This window comes from Lissotriton vulgaris, chromosome 4_1, assembly GCF_964263255.1.
Source record: "Lissotriton vulgaris chromosome 4_1, aLisVul1.2, whole genome shotgun sequence".
Taxonomy (NCBI): Eukaryota; Metazoa; Chordata; class Amphibia; order Caudata; family Salamandridae; genus Lissotriton; species Lissotriton vulgaris.
In genome coordinates, this window is record NC_141691.1 from 1836186630 (window position 1) to 1836201647 (window position 15018).

The following is a 15018-nucleotide window of genomic DNA, read 5'->3' on the forward strand; positions in this document are numbered from 1 at the left end:
TAACTGAAGGTTAATTCCATTGTGACTAAATCACCCCGAGTAAGGCACATCATTTATAATGTGGTGCAGGTATTTGCACATCCGGTCTTGAGGTCCATCAGTTTTGCCATCAAAAGTCCTGTTTCACTAGATTTTAAATAATTCTTGCTTAATTGCTCTGAAAATAGTTTTTTAAAATATTTTTTTAACGTTGAAGTCTCTCTTCTTATTTTTGGTGGAGCTTGATTGACTCAGTAGGAATACCAGCATGCGTCATTGTTGGCTTTGCAAGTGTTCACTTTGCAAGTGTCGCCTCCCTCATGGTCTGCTCTTAGATGCATTGTCATCCTGTAATAAGAAAACATGTGAATCTGGTAAGGTCGTTAGATAAAGGTGGAGGTGAAAGCTTAAGTAGGGATCAGCTAGGGTAGGTGTAGAGTGGCGCGGTAGTGTTACATTACCTTCGCTGTGCACAGCGGTAGTGTTAGCTTGTTAATGTTGCCATGGTGCCCTCTCGAAGTCAGCCCTTATGCTCTGTTCTGCGCCTTGCAAAGCTGCCGAATGCTTGGTATGCGCAAGATTGCTTTGCACGTTCAAATGAACAGAAACATTATTTGTTTACTTACATTTCCTTGATGATAACAGTTTCTAATGCGTGCGTCTGTGTAGTGCTCCATCGGGTGTAACTTGGCAAACTTTAAAGAAAATGTCCAACAATAGCAACTTTGCACCAGCTTGACAGGATTTTTGTCCCTTTTTTCATATTTACTTTTGCAAAAACGTGCACAGAGCGCAGACGATATCAGGAGTGAAAAAAAATAAAGCTTGGGAGAGGATGTGGTCTGACGGCAAAAACTGCCGACTGTGGTGCTGGAAACCAAGGTTCGAGCCTCAGGGTTGACTCCACATCCTGTGATTCTGGGCAAATTACTTTTAAAATGTTATAAGTAGAGCTGGTGCCGCGATTATACCAAAATGAAAGAAATAGATAGAACATCTATTGCTTTCATTTTAGTATAATCGCGGCACCCACGCTTTACTTATAACATTTTAAAAGTAAAGTGCGGGTGCCGCGATTACAGACCTGGGAAAAGTGGAGTTGTTGGTGCTGGCACATTTTCCAAACCAGAGTGCGACTCTAGGGAGCCACCCTTGTTCCACTACAGCCTTGAATGTTATGTAATGTAACTGGTCCTTTGATAAAGCTCTTACTTCTTCGGGTACAGAAGTTCGCGCTATATAAAAACGCAAAGCGCATTAAATAAATGTCACTTATTAAGGGGCCCGGGGGAGGATAAGCGAGCAGCTGCACCTTCCAGTCACGGTGGGCCGTGGCTTTGCCTTTTGTGTCTCCCCTGGGTCTGTGGAGACCTGATTAGGGTGGGGGGAGGGGACCTGTTACTCTGACAAAGGTACTGAAGGCTGGGGGGTCACAATAGATTCATCACATTGCACCCAGTGAAGAGGTATGGAGAGGGTCCAGTGTGACCATCAAAAAGTTTGAGTTCAAATATAATAGTAGGTCATGGGGAGGGCCACTGGAATTATGCGATCCTCTGTTTGCTGCTTCTGCTTTATTTTGCATAATTATCCCTCATCTGGCGCATAATCTGTAGATAAATTGTTTGTAACTCAAAAGGATCAGAGCTTACTGAAAACTGTGGCTGTGTGTGTGTGTGTGTGTGGCTCTGTGTGTGTGGCTGTGTGTGTGGCTGTGTGTGTGGCTGGGTGTGTGGCTGGGTGGGTGTGGCTCTGTATGTGTGTGTGGCTCTCTTTATATGTGTGTGTGGCTCTATGTATGTGTGTGGCTGTGTGTGGCTGTATGTGTGTGTGTGGCTGTATGTATGTGTGTGGCTGTGTGTGTGTCGCTCTCTGCATGTGTGTGTGGGAGAGACAGCAGTGTGAGAGAGACAGCAGTGTGAGTCTTCTAGGGAGAGCATGGTGTGTGGGAGAGCATGGTGTGTGAGAGGCAGCAGTGTGTGAGAGACAGACCTTTTATTCATGTTTTGGTTTTTGAAACAAATAAAACGCGTTGTTATCTGCAATATCATTAGCTCAAACTCGCGTAAATACGTGACCTATTGCATTGCAAATGCTATAGGTCTCGCATTTGCGAGAGATTAAGCTATTGGCATTGTAAATGACAATTACATTTATTTATTTATTTTCAAAACCAACACAAATAAAAATGTTGTCATTTACAATGCCAATAGCTCAAACTTTTCAAAAGGCGAAACCATTGCATTGTAAATGCTTGTCTTATTTCTGAAAAAACGAGCTATGCTTTTAGAACCTACATGAGTATTTACATTTCCACTCTCACCAATGTACTCACAATAGTTTGGCATACTAGTAAATCACTACAAGTAATGATGTACATAGGTAATAATCAATTATGCAGTGCCCACCCTGAAAACAATTGGAAACTGTGAAGCTCTGGGCTTCAGTGAGTGGAGAATTTCTTCATAATAATCATTAGCTGTCAGATGCATGGATTAAGCAGATAACGACGAAAATAGAAGAATGAGAATATGCAGTTGAAGTACTAGTAACAGGAAAAGTAGGAGGAGGAAGAAGAGCACAAACTTATTTTTTTGCATTAAGGTTCACTAGTCAATTTAATATTTCTATACTGTAGTCTGCATGGTAACACAGTATAAACAACAAAGAGCCACCAACTCGAGAAAATAACATTGATGATGTAACAATTGTGTGCGTCCTTGCAGAATGTAATACATTTTAATCAAAATTGATATTTTTTTCAAAGATCGAAATCTTACCTGCTGGCCAGATTCAATAGCTCATGTTTGTCAGATACAGGTGATTTCTGCTCCAGATCCCACAGTAGCACATTATTCAGATGTGAATTCTTAATTATAATTGGAACTTCTTCAAACATGTGCTCAAATGCAATATTTGCCTTTTTCAAACTGTTCAGAAAGAATAATAAAACATATTATTCATATATGCAACACAGAAGCGAATGTGTATTTACAATCATATAAACAGCGGAATCTGTTACCGATTTAGTGGTGCTACTACCAGATCAAATGTGTTCAATGATTTAATATTTAACAGCAATCAACAAATACTTTCTTCCACGCTACATCTTTGATCAAAATGAGCCTTATGAAATGTTCAAAATATCCTGAAATATACTAAAAGTGGTGCAGATTTATTTAGGGATGGGTTTTATTCTGCATCTACAGCAAGAAAAAAAGGTTATTTGCATTGTAAGGTTGCATTTGGAAGAAACACTTAGGGTGCTTCAAGTATTCATGGAATATTTGAGCTCGTTTATATTTTATATGTACAGAAAACAAATACTATGCAGTGCCCTTAAAGAAAGACAGTGGCTACAAGGTGGCCTTGACATACACCACCTGTCGCCGACCACTTACCTACCTTCCCATCGTTAGCTCTGGTAAGAATTATTTACAGCTTGAGAAGCATTCAAGAACATGCAATAGCACTGAATTTGTTAAAACGGTTTTTGAGGTAATGATTTTTGCCAGCTCATAAATAGGATTTTGTCATGTTAATCAAAAAAATGGGAACTAATGCTATGTATGAAAGAGCGAGGTACTTTTTTTCTAACAATGGTATCCATGAAAAGTTTGCTGTGCTAGAATCACCATCGAACAAGCTATCAAGACTTTCAGGAACAAGAAGTGTTGTATAAAAATTAAAAAAAATTACATTTTCTACCACAGTGTTTTGCATTTTTCTAACCGGTAGTACTTTTTCCTACTTTTTGTGGAATTAACCTACTTGCAGTTTATGTATACAAAGGCGTGAATCCACAGGTGATCCTGGAAAGTAAAACACTTCTGCAAAGTAGCCAAAATTCTACATTCAGCAAGAGGTAATTTGTCTTGATTCCTCAAAGGTTTCCCCAAAGAAACTATAACAAATCATGAAAATAAGTAGGAAAAAACAGCCATTTTTGACACCGTTTTAATCTGTAATTTTTCTGTCACGATAGCCAGTTTACAAAAGCAAAACACAATTTATGCTCAATAGACTCTTCTAGTCATTGGAATATATAGGATATGTAGGTTCTTCAAAAATACTCAATACCCACAGCTGACAACTGAGCTGTACTTTATATTTATGTTTCATGATGTACCAAGTATACAGCAAATCATATGGAAAAATATAATGAATGAAAAATACGCATGAATGAAACTTATGATTTCTCAAGTGTACACTAGATACTGATTTTAGGAACAATGGGCATCTGTACCACTTAATTTGTTGTTACTCAAACTATCCTGTGATTCAAAGGGCATTTTGAAAAAGATCTTCTTTCTTGCACATAAGTAGTCACCAATGCACAGAAAACAAAGTAGTAATAACAAATGTTCTACTACACTGTGTTCCCACACGTCCTGATGAAAACAGTACCTCACTTGAGTGGGGGAATCTAGTGTCTGCAAAATAAAATGTCCCAGAACGGAACAAGCAAAATCACTTTTTTAACCTATGTAAGCAGCTCCATAATTTGGACCGTAGCTCACCTGCCAGCAAGGGAAATCTACCAAACCCAGACATCTCTGACAACTTGACACCCAGGAGACCAGGGCAGGTGATTTGTGTAGATCTCACAAGGATTTTTTTTTTTTACCTAGAAGCACTTGAGAACCTCAAACGTTGGCTGAAAACACACACTTTCCTTAGAGTTCTGTGAGGAAAAGTTCAGGAATTTGAGGGGCTCCATAAATGCCCTACCCACTATCATTCTCACGTCTCTGGATTAATTTTTGTACCACAATTTTGTGGGTGAGCCTTCAGTCCACGACAGGAAAGGGTACAAAACTCAACATGGACAGATCCCATTTTTCCACTCAAAACTGATCCTTTGTTTTTTGCAATGTTTGCAGCTGTGGATTTTAGGGCTGGGCTCTACCGCCACCCAAGGAAACCTACCACATCCAGACATATCTGACCGCTAGACACCTGGAGGAGACCAGAGTGGTGCGACTTGCAGGATCTCATGACTATTTCTTACCCATAATCCCATGCAAACCTGTTTAAAACACATTTTCCTCACATTTCAGTGACTGAAAGTTCCGGAAGCATCAGGGATCTACAAAATTCGTAACCACCAAGCATTCCTACACTTGTCACAAGAGATGACAAGCAAACCTCCAATTGGGACAAACGTTCCATCTGCCTGCCGAGAGTCGAAAAGACTCTAATGCTCCTTGGTTGGAGAAGTACGGCTGCTTCCATCCTTTTGCTGGTTTGTTTAGGTGCCATTTTGAAATTCATAGTGTCTAGTAAGTCTTTTGCCCCCCGCCTGACCCCCCCCCCCCCCTCCCAGTGGCGAATTGGGTGCAAACCCTCAATATGCCCTCCAGGGTGGGGCAGAAAGACATTATTGCCCCTTTTGAGGTGGGGCATGACTCAATGAAAGGGTGGCATGCACCAGTCGTCTGCTTTTCCTAAATGTAAAATCCCTGGTGTCTTGTGGGCTTTTTACCTCTCTTCTCTGAACACATTATGGGAACACCCCCCAATTGGGACAAACCCATCTTTCGCCCAAGGGGGCAGCAAGATTCGATTGCCACTTCTGGGGTGGGGTTATGGCCTGAGGCCAGGGTGGACAAACCCCATTAATTTCTTTGTTTTGACGCCATTTTGAAATTCCTTGGGTCTAATGGGCTTTCTGCCCACCTAGGCGCTGGAAGTAATTCCTCCATTTGCCTGCAGGAGAATGGCAGGGAAAGACTGCGTTGCCCTTTTTGGCATGCTAGGGTGGGCAGCCCCACCACGTTCTTTTTGCCCAAGTGTAGAATTCCTGGTGTCAACTGGGTTTTCCACTCTCTGGGAAAATATTACTGGGAAATTCCAAATTGGGCGAAACTCATATGCTGCTCAAAGGAAGGGATGCTGGGTGGGAAGGGGGGAAGACGGGGGGTTAGGGAGGAGTTTGGAAGTTGAGTAGCGGTTATTTAGAAATACTGTTCCTCCTGGTGTGGGTTATGGCCAGATACCAGTATGGACTGTTAAACCGCTCATCCTCGCCGTGGTTCTCTCTTTTCCCCCCTCATGTTTTGCCGTCTTCGTTCTTGCTGGTTTTAGGACTCTGTGCACTTTACCACTGCTAACCAGGGCTGAAGTCCTTGTCCTCTCCCCTGGATGTGCGCTTTCCTTAAAACAGGCTTACACCTGATTGGCATATTTTATGTACCTATATGTCCCTAGTAGAGTTGTATACCATATACCCAGGGCCTGTAAATTAAATGCTACTTGTGGGCCTGAAGTGCCACCTACTTAAGTAATCTTTTAAACATGTCTGAGGCTTGTCATTACAGCCCAAGTGTGCCATTTTAAACTGCCATGTCGACCTGGCAAAATAAACCTTTCTTTTTAATACATATAGGTCTCTATGGTAGGCCCTAGACAGCTATAAGATAGGGCAAGGTGCCGTGTATTTGAAAAACGGACCAGTGCTTTTAGGTTTTACATTTCCAGGTATTTTAAAAGTAGTTTTTCACTACTGTAAAGCCTACCTCTCCCTTAGGATAACATAGGAGTTACCTTATTATATGTAATAAGATTTAATTTCCAATTGAGAGCAGGTAGACAAGTACAGTTTTGGTGTCTTATGAATTGCAATTAAAAGCCCTCTTTAATTGTATTGTATTGTATTGCAATTACATTTGTATAGAGCTTATTACCCCTGATGAGGTGTTGAAGTGCTTTTATCGGAGAGTAGCACGCTACTCCGGAAATCCATAAGGATTAGTGGTGAATCAGTATGGTGAAATATGAAAGTAATTTGAGTGGTGGATATTAGTCAGTTATTTGGAGTAAGAAGGATAGCGGAGGGATAGAAGGGGAAGAAAGGTTTGCATTCATATAGCACCTGTTACCCCTGATGGGTGTTGAAGCGCTTTTCTGGCGAGTAGCACGTTACTCCGGAACCCATAAAGGATTAGTGTTGAAAATTAGTATAGTGAAATATGAAGTAATTTGAGTGGTGAATATGATATTCAGTAATTTGGATAGAGAAGGGTTGGTGGCAGAGAGAAGAGGGAAAGAGGTTTGTTTTTATATAGCGCTTGCTACCCCTGATGGGGTTTTGGAGCACTTTTTTGTCGAGTAGCAGGCTACTCTGGAACCCATAAGGATTAGTGTTGAATTAGTATGGTGAAAGATGAAATTTATTTGAGTGGTGGATATGTTAGTCAGTTATTTGGATTGAGAAGGGTTGGGGAGGGGTAGAAAAGGGAAAAAAGGTTTGCATTTATATAGTGCTTGTAACCCTGATGGGGTGTTGAAACGCTTTATTGGCGAGTAGCACGCTACTCTGGAACCCATAAATGATAAGTGGTGAGTTAGTATAGTGGAAAATGGAATTTGAGAAGTGAACATGTTAGTCTTATTTTGATTGAATAGGATAGTGGAGGAATAGAAGAGTGAAGGACTTAACAAAAGCTAAGCCTGAGCACTCTGACAAAGGAGTTTGACACTGGACTATTGCGTCCCCAGACAAGCTGGGGCCACGACAAGGAGGAAGGAAATGCCCGATACCTCAGGAGGATGGAAACCTCTAGAAGCTTCCCCCACTTCAGAGTGGGCACAAGGAATAAATATGCTACAGCTCATATGTCTCGAACATATTGGACCCTTAGACCAAACTCTTCCGCGAAGTCGCTGGCCACCTTCCTCTCTGCAAACTATCTTATCCAACACTGCACAGAATCAACACACTCCAAGGACTCAATCCTGGACCTTGTTATTTCTAAAGCAGGCATGCTCTCTATCGCTACCCCTATTCATGTAGACTGGTCTGACCACCTCCTCATCCCATTCTCTCTTCACCTTGCACACACTATAACTCTTGGCCAACCTAAAAGCGCTACCTCCTGGTTCTGTGACACTAAAAATATTGACACCGTCTCCCTCTGTGATTCAGCTTTGCTATCACTTCCAAGGCTAGATCCGAACCTAGATGTTTGCGAACTCACCTTCCAATGCCTCACAGTCCTTGCAGTGGAAATCAATAACGTCGCTCCTCTCCAAAGCAAAACGAAAAGGCCCATTCCCTCAGCACTTTGGTTCAACAAATCCCTCGAAGAAAGGAAGCACCTAAGACTCCTGGAGAAACAATGGAGGCAAGCGCCCTCCACCGATAATTTGACCACGCTTCGTTCAGCAACATCCAAGTACCACAAGCACATCTTCCTTGGGAAAGCGTTGCACTTCAGAACCCTCTTTGATTCAGCCACAAAAAGACCCAAAAAACTATTTGATCTCATTAAGAATACTAACTGCTCCCCCCAACATACAAGCTGGAGGTTTCTACAAAGAAAGCAGCGGATTTCGGTTTTTTCTTCGACGAAAAAGTGAAATCACTGGTGGATCAGGTTGCTCGTCCTATCCCTCCAGAGGAGCGCAAATCAGTAGTCATTTGGCAGAACTTTGACCCCATCTCTGAAGATGCCCTCCTCAATTGCATCCACGAAACAAAGCCCTCCAACCATTCTCTTGACCCCATCCCTAGTGCCATTGACTTCTAAACCCATTCTCTTCTCTATTGGACCACTCTAGTCAACATCTCCCTCTGTCAAGGCTCCCTTCCTGTCCCCTTCAAAACGGGGCAGGTCACCCCTCTGCTTAAAAAAACACTGTTGATGCGAATGACCTCAACAACTTCCGCCCCATCACTATCCTACCCTTTCTTGCGAAGATCACAGAAAGATGTGTAGCGAAACAACTCTCGCGGCATATCAAGCAAGGACAATGATCTTCTTGACAATTTTCAGTCCAGCTTCATCCAAAACTGCAGCACTGAATCAGACCTGCTACAAGTGATTGATGATGCGCTGTGGATACTCTATTCGGGAGGGTCTTGTCTTCTAGTTCTCCTTGCCCTTTCTGCAGCCTTTGACCCGGTCAACCACAACACTCTCCTCAACACTCTTCAACAGAGAATGGGCATGGAGGGCACTGTTCTTAAATGGATTGCTTCCTTCCTCTCTGATAGATCCCAAATGATCAAAATAGCGAACAGCATTTCACCTCCTTCGGCGGTAGGTCAAGGTGTTCCTCAAGGCTCTATACTTGCACCCACACTGTTCAATCTCTATTTAGAACCACTGGGAGATCTAAGTAAATTTGGGGTCCACTATTATCTCTACGCAGACGACACTCAAATCTACCTCAAGGTTGACGCCACTCGCGATCTCTCTGTCCTAAGCTCTACTCTGGACTGGATGTCAACACAAACTGATTCTGAAACCCTCCAAAACTGAATTCCTCCTCCTCTCTTCCTCACTCTCTCCTCCCCGGTTCAATAATGGATGGATCAGTTAAATCTTCTTAACAATAAACCCATCATTGTTGACAGTGCAAAATCCCTGGGTGTCATACTCGACAAAAAACTCAATCTAATCTCCCACATCAACTCCATTGCAAAGTTTGCTTGATACCAACTGCGCCTTCTTTGGGGAATTAGTCGCTTCTTCCCGGAGCAAGACCTTAAAACCCTGGTCCAATCGCTGGTCCTCTCCAGACTGGACTACTGCAATTCTCTTCTCACTGCCCTCCCCAAATCCCACCTTAAATCTATTCTCCATTCAGCAGCTCGCTTCATTTATGGGGCCAAAAGAAGCAACCACATCACATCACATCACACCCATGCTATCCACCCTCCGCTGGCTTACCATCGAGGCAAGATCTATCTAAAAGACTGCCTGTATCACCCACAAAGCCTTGCACTCCTCTCCTTGCTACCTGGCGAATAAACAAACTCTCTGGAGGCTCTAGACCATCACGTAATGCGGAAAATGTTCTGCTTGAACCTCCCACTTTCAAGAAGGAAAGATCGAAGGCCCAATCCTTTTCAGGCAATGCAGTGAGAATCTGGAACTCACTTCCCCCTCAGCTCCGGACCACCACCTCCTCCCAGGCCTTCAACACCGACCTCAAAGTTCTCCTCCTTCAAAGAAACTTCCAAATGTAATTCACACCCTCTCTATTATCTGAAGGAAGACCCTCCATTATAGAGAATCCTTTTCTCCATGACTATGGAAGTGCCTTCCCAGTGTGTTCTGCCAGTTTTTGCAGTATTATCCTTCTACCTGTGTTTGGTACTCATTTGTAACATTGCACATGTCACTTTTCTCTTGTAACACACCGTTTGCTACCTCTTACATTTTGTTTGCTTTAGATACTTGCACAAGTGCCACCATTGCCTACGTAACGTTTGTTCTTGTGCTTGAGTGTCTGCCATTTACTACAGTATTATACCTCTACTTGTACTTTGTACGCTTTTGTAACCTGCACATATGTCACTTTTTCCTCCTGTAATGCACCGTTTGCTACCTCTTGTATTTTGTTTGCTCACAATTGTCATTTTTGCCTCATGTAACTTAATGTTTGCTTATGTAATTTGTTCACTTGTAATGTTCTCCTCATGTATCAGTTTTGTTCTTATTGTGAAGCGCTCTGACACCTTTGGGTAAAGTCCGGCATATATAAAAATACATAAATAAATAACTAATCAGTACACTTCTGGACCTTTGGACTCTGCCTCGAGGAACAGACTATTCTGCTGAAAGGCCTGCCACTCTGCAGTATTGCTGCTCTGAAGGACTGCTACCCTGCTGTACTGACCTGCTGCCCTCTTACCTGTTTGAGAAAGACTGGACCTGCATATGTTGAACCCACAACTCCAGAGTGACCCAAAGGATATTGTATGGCTTCCTGACTAGAGCCTCAGGGACAGAAGGCTCAAACAACCAGGAACCCAGCACCTGGACTCTGTAATCTGTGAGTCCTACCCTATCAAGTGCTGCCACCCTAGTTCTGTACCATTGGAAGTGTGCTTGAAGGTGCTCTGCCAGCTCATCTGAGGTTTCTGCCGACGCCAAGCAGAACATATGCATTGCTTCTGCTGCATAGACTTTTCGGACGCAAGAACCTTGTATCATCTCTAGGGAACCGCATCCTCAACTCACGCCTTTGCACCCCCTGACTGCTTTGTAGACAATGATGCAGGACCTCGCATCGCAGCTCACCACTGCACGACGCATCCTCAACCTGTGACTCCGCAACCAGGATTTAAGGTTGTTTTGTTCAGCAGGCCTAATTGGATGCCTGTGGCCAGCCCCCTCTCCATCAAGGTCAGCCAGGACTTTTGACTTTAACCTGATCTCACACGACCACATAACCACGAGTGGCGCTTGGTGCTTTAATTACCTGAAATCTATAAATTCCATATCTCCAGTTCTACCAATTGGATTTTGGTCGTTGGGTCTTATTTATTAAAGATTAACTAATTGGTTACAAACTTGTATTAGTTTTCAAGCTTGTAGAATTTTCCGGATTCACATGCTGTGCATTACTGCGCCATCCATCGGTTGGATCTTGAACTCCACTCTTGTATATTGGTCCCTTTTCTCTTTTTTGGGGGAATCTACTGTCTTCACCATTTGGTGCTTAGTCCAACCTCTCCTGACATAAAACACCCATCTCCAGAAGCCTCCATGTGTGGTCGCCATTTTCAGACTTTTTTTCTCAGGCGATCATCTGTCTATTATGGGGTTCTTCTTGGCAATGTGTTCTTTTTAGATACCTTGTTTACTTAGTCTTGCATTATTTCCCTGGGAAGCGGCTGGGTCGCATGTGAATCTACACGATGCAAAAACCCTCCATTCTTCCAATAACCGTTTTGTTTTGCAGCAATAATCTTTTCTGTATTCACATGCTGTGCATTGATTTCACAGCAGTTACTTCACTGTGGAGGCTGAGCTAGAGTTAAGGTTGAGCTTGTAAACAATGTTTCAGAGTACTCTCTCCCTCCTCACTCGAACTTCTCCGTTACCTGTATGTCAATGCAGTAGTATTTTGTGAATGTGTAAACTGACGACCATGTGGCTGCCATACAGGTCGTTTAGCTGAATATTTGCCAGGAATGCTATTGTCAACCCCTTCTTTCATGGCTAATGTGCTCATTTTGGTCTCTAGCTGTATTCCAGCTCCTTTGTGATACATTTGGAGTGTCTGAGTTATCTACCATACGAGGTTTTTCTTAGTGACCAGTTCCCCTTTATTATTGTTTGTGAATGATGCCCTTTCCTGCTCCTCTTTCCTGATTTGGCTTTGTTCTTCCCAGTCCCTCTGGCATACAGTGTGTTCAGTGCTCTCTGTATTTGTATTGTCTGATTTATGTGGAAGTGGGATCAGACATTTTGTAGGAAGCACTGGTTGGTGACTACCCTGTATTTATGTATTTGCATGTATGGCTCAATAAGGTGAGGGCTTGTAGTTCACTTGCTCTATGGAGAGATGTCATTGCAATAAGAAAGGCTGTACATAGCATGATGAATTAGGGTGGACTTGTGGAGTGATTCAAATGGTTCTTTCATCAGATGGGTCAGCACCACATTTAGGTTCCTAGTATGTGTTAGTGCACTCCTTGGTGGGGCTATTCTTTTGGACCCTTCCAGAAATATTTTGATCACTGATGTAGTGAAGAAGCTTCTTATTATGTCAATTACAAATGTGCTGGTTGCTGTTTAGCACGTGTGTGAGATATCGGAGAACTGTAGTATCCGTGTCCTGAAAAAGGCCAAATCTCTGGCACCACCTTGTGTATCGCTCCCATTTGCTGTGTAGCATTTCTTTGTCATCTATCAGCTTTCTTCTCTAAGGAACACCATTGCTTTTTCTGGAAGTCCCAGGTGTTCATACTATGTCTTTAGGAGCCATGCCACTAGACACGGTTTGGTTCTGGGTGGAGAACCCTTCCCCTTTGCATGGAGAGCAGGTCTTGTGACTCTGGTAGTCTCTGCACATTGTTGTACGGCAGCTCTATAAGATCCAAGAAGCAGGTTTGTCTCACCTACTGTGGTGAGATGAGTATTAAAGTCCTCTGTGACTGTTTGCATTTGTTAATTACTATTGGCAACAGGCGGATCGGAGGAAAAGCGCAAGAAAAGTTTCTTGACCAGTCAATCAACAGTGCATTCCTCAGGAAGTGGAGGTGCGGATTTCTGGATGTGAAGAATTAGCATTTTGCATTATCTGGTAGTATATTTCTGGTGTTGCCAACCTTCTGAACACCTTCGCAATCACGGTTTGACTCAGCTCCTACTAACATGAGATGGATGCCCAACTGTTCAGCTTATCCGCCTCTACACTGTCTATCCCTGGTAGATGCATCATTGTTATGGTTATCAGTCTCTGAATGGCCCATCTCCATTTCTCTTGTGCTAGTCTCGATAGGGCAAAGGATATTGTCCCCCCTTGCTTATTGAGGAAGAACATGGGTGCTGTGTTGTCAAGTAGAATGTATAATCATTTTCCCCATAGACGCTTCTGAAAGGCGTTTAAGGCCAGGAACACTGTGTTTAGTTCCAGTAAGTTTATGTGCTGTATACCGCCTCTTCTGGTCTCCAGTATCCTCAAATCGTGCGCTCCCAATCTCATATGCGAGGCACCTGGAGTGATGGTCACTGTAAGAGTTGGTTGTGGGTCCTTCTAAATTATATTCGTTTTGTTCCACCAAGCCATTTCCTCCTGACTCTTTGCATGAGTCCTCCCAACTCCTTGTTGCTGGTGACCACCGGCTCTGAACCCAATCTTGTATAGGTTTCATGTGTAACCCCGCATATGGTATTAGTGGTATGCACGTAGCCATAATTCCCAGCAACTTCTCTACAGTCCCGACTGTCAGAGACGGACCCTTCCGTTATTGGGGAGCTTCTTTCATTATCACCAGTGTACTCGTTTCGAAAGGGTACGCTTTTGCGGTGTTGATTTTTGCTCTAGCATGGAAGATGATTTTTACATCTTTCAGAAAAAATCCGTCTGTGGAGTGTTGTCATCATTGTCTTTAAACTGTTTCTGTACTTGTATAAATTCCTGTAAAGACATTGGGGGCATATCCTGAGCCCTGTTTCTCACCCGCGACACCGGACTCTCCTTCCTGCCTGCCCGAGTCCTCCCGCTGCCGCGTGCACCATCTCCAGCGGCCGCCGAGCGGAGGACTCGGTTACCCAGCGACCCCTGCGGCGGCGCCACCAGAAGACGTTATTCTAGGCGCCTGGAGGCGCTTAAAGCTCGGGCTCCCTCGACAGTGAGGTGTAAATTCCTGTAAAGACATTGGGGGCATATCCTGAGCCCTGTTACTCACCCCCAACACCGGACTCGCCTTCCTGCCTGCCCGAGTCCTCCCGCTGCCGCGTGCACCATCTCCAGCGGCCGCCGAGCGGAGGACTCTGTTACCCAGCGACCCCTGTAGCGGCGCCACCAGAAGACGTCATTCTAGGCGCATGGAGGCGCTTAAAGCTCGGGCTCCCTCGCAACACGGGACGCGAGCGGGACGCCGGGCGAAGCCCGGGCAAAGGACGGGCCTTCTTAGGCCCTCAGAGGCCTGAAGAGACTGGGCTAGGCCCGAGATCCTGGCCAAAATTTCATCGACGTACCCTGGAACTGTAAGCATTTATATTTTACATAGTGTATTGAACTCCTTCGTATCGGGATCATTTGTCACTGGCTAAAAAGCTCTAACACTATCTTGAACTTTGGACTGTTGACATTTGCCTTTGGTGGGTACTTCTCACTTTGTTCACGCCCAATTAGCCTATCTAAATAAATATCTCCCTGCTTCTTGGTAATCTTTGAAAAAATTACACGCGAAACCAGAAGTAAGGCTGCAGCAGGAGGAACAAAGCTGACGGGAAACCTTGATGATTTTATAGTACGCACAAATTCAATGATAGATCAAGGAATTGTGCTAATGGAGAGAAGGGTATCCCAAGATCTTGCGTTTGCCACGAGGTCGACTATGGGCCACATTGCTGAGGATCATAGTCCGGAAAAAGTAATAAGTAACTCCACCTCTTTGCAGACACACGCAGAGGTCCATAACATTACTTCTACCCAGCCCGCACTTCAGGACTCTATCCCCTATGATTCCCAGGACTTGGCACCATCGGGAAATATTTTGATAACTACACAAATAGATACCCGGGCTAAAAATAGCAATAATGAGATGAGAGGGAAAAGGGAGGGAGCAAT

The 15018-nt window shown here is 43.7% G+C and overlaps 1 protein-coding gene across 1 annotated transcript in view; it reads right to left on the reverse strand.

The window, feature by feature from the left end:
* LOC147724598 (eukaryotic translation initiation factor 3 subunit H-like) overlaps positions 1-15018 on the reverse strand; it is a 504872-nt gene that overhangs the window by 141324 nt on the left and 348530 nt on the right. The window contains exon 5 of the mRNA XM_086966137.1: positions 2760-2909. Within this exon, the coding sequence (XP_086822263.1) occupies positions 2760-2909 (150 nt within the window). The remainder of the gene's footprint in view (positions 1-2759; positions 2910-15018) is intronic.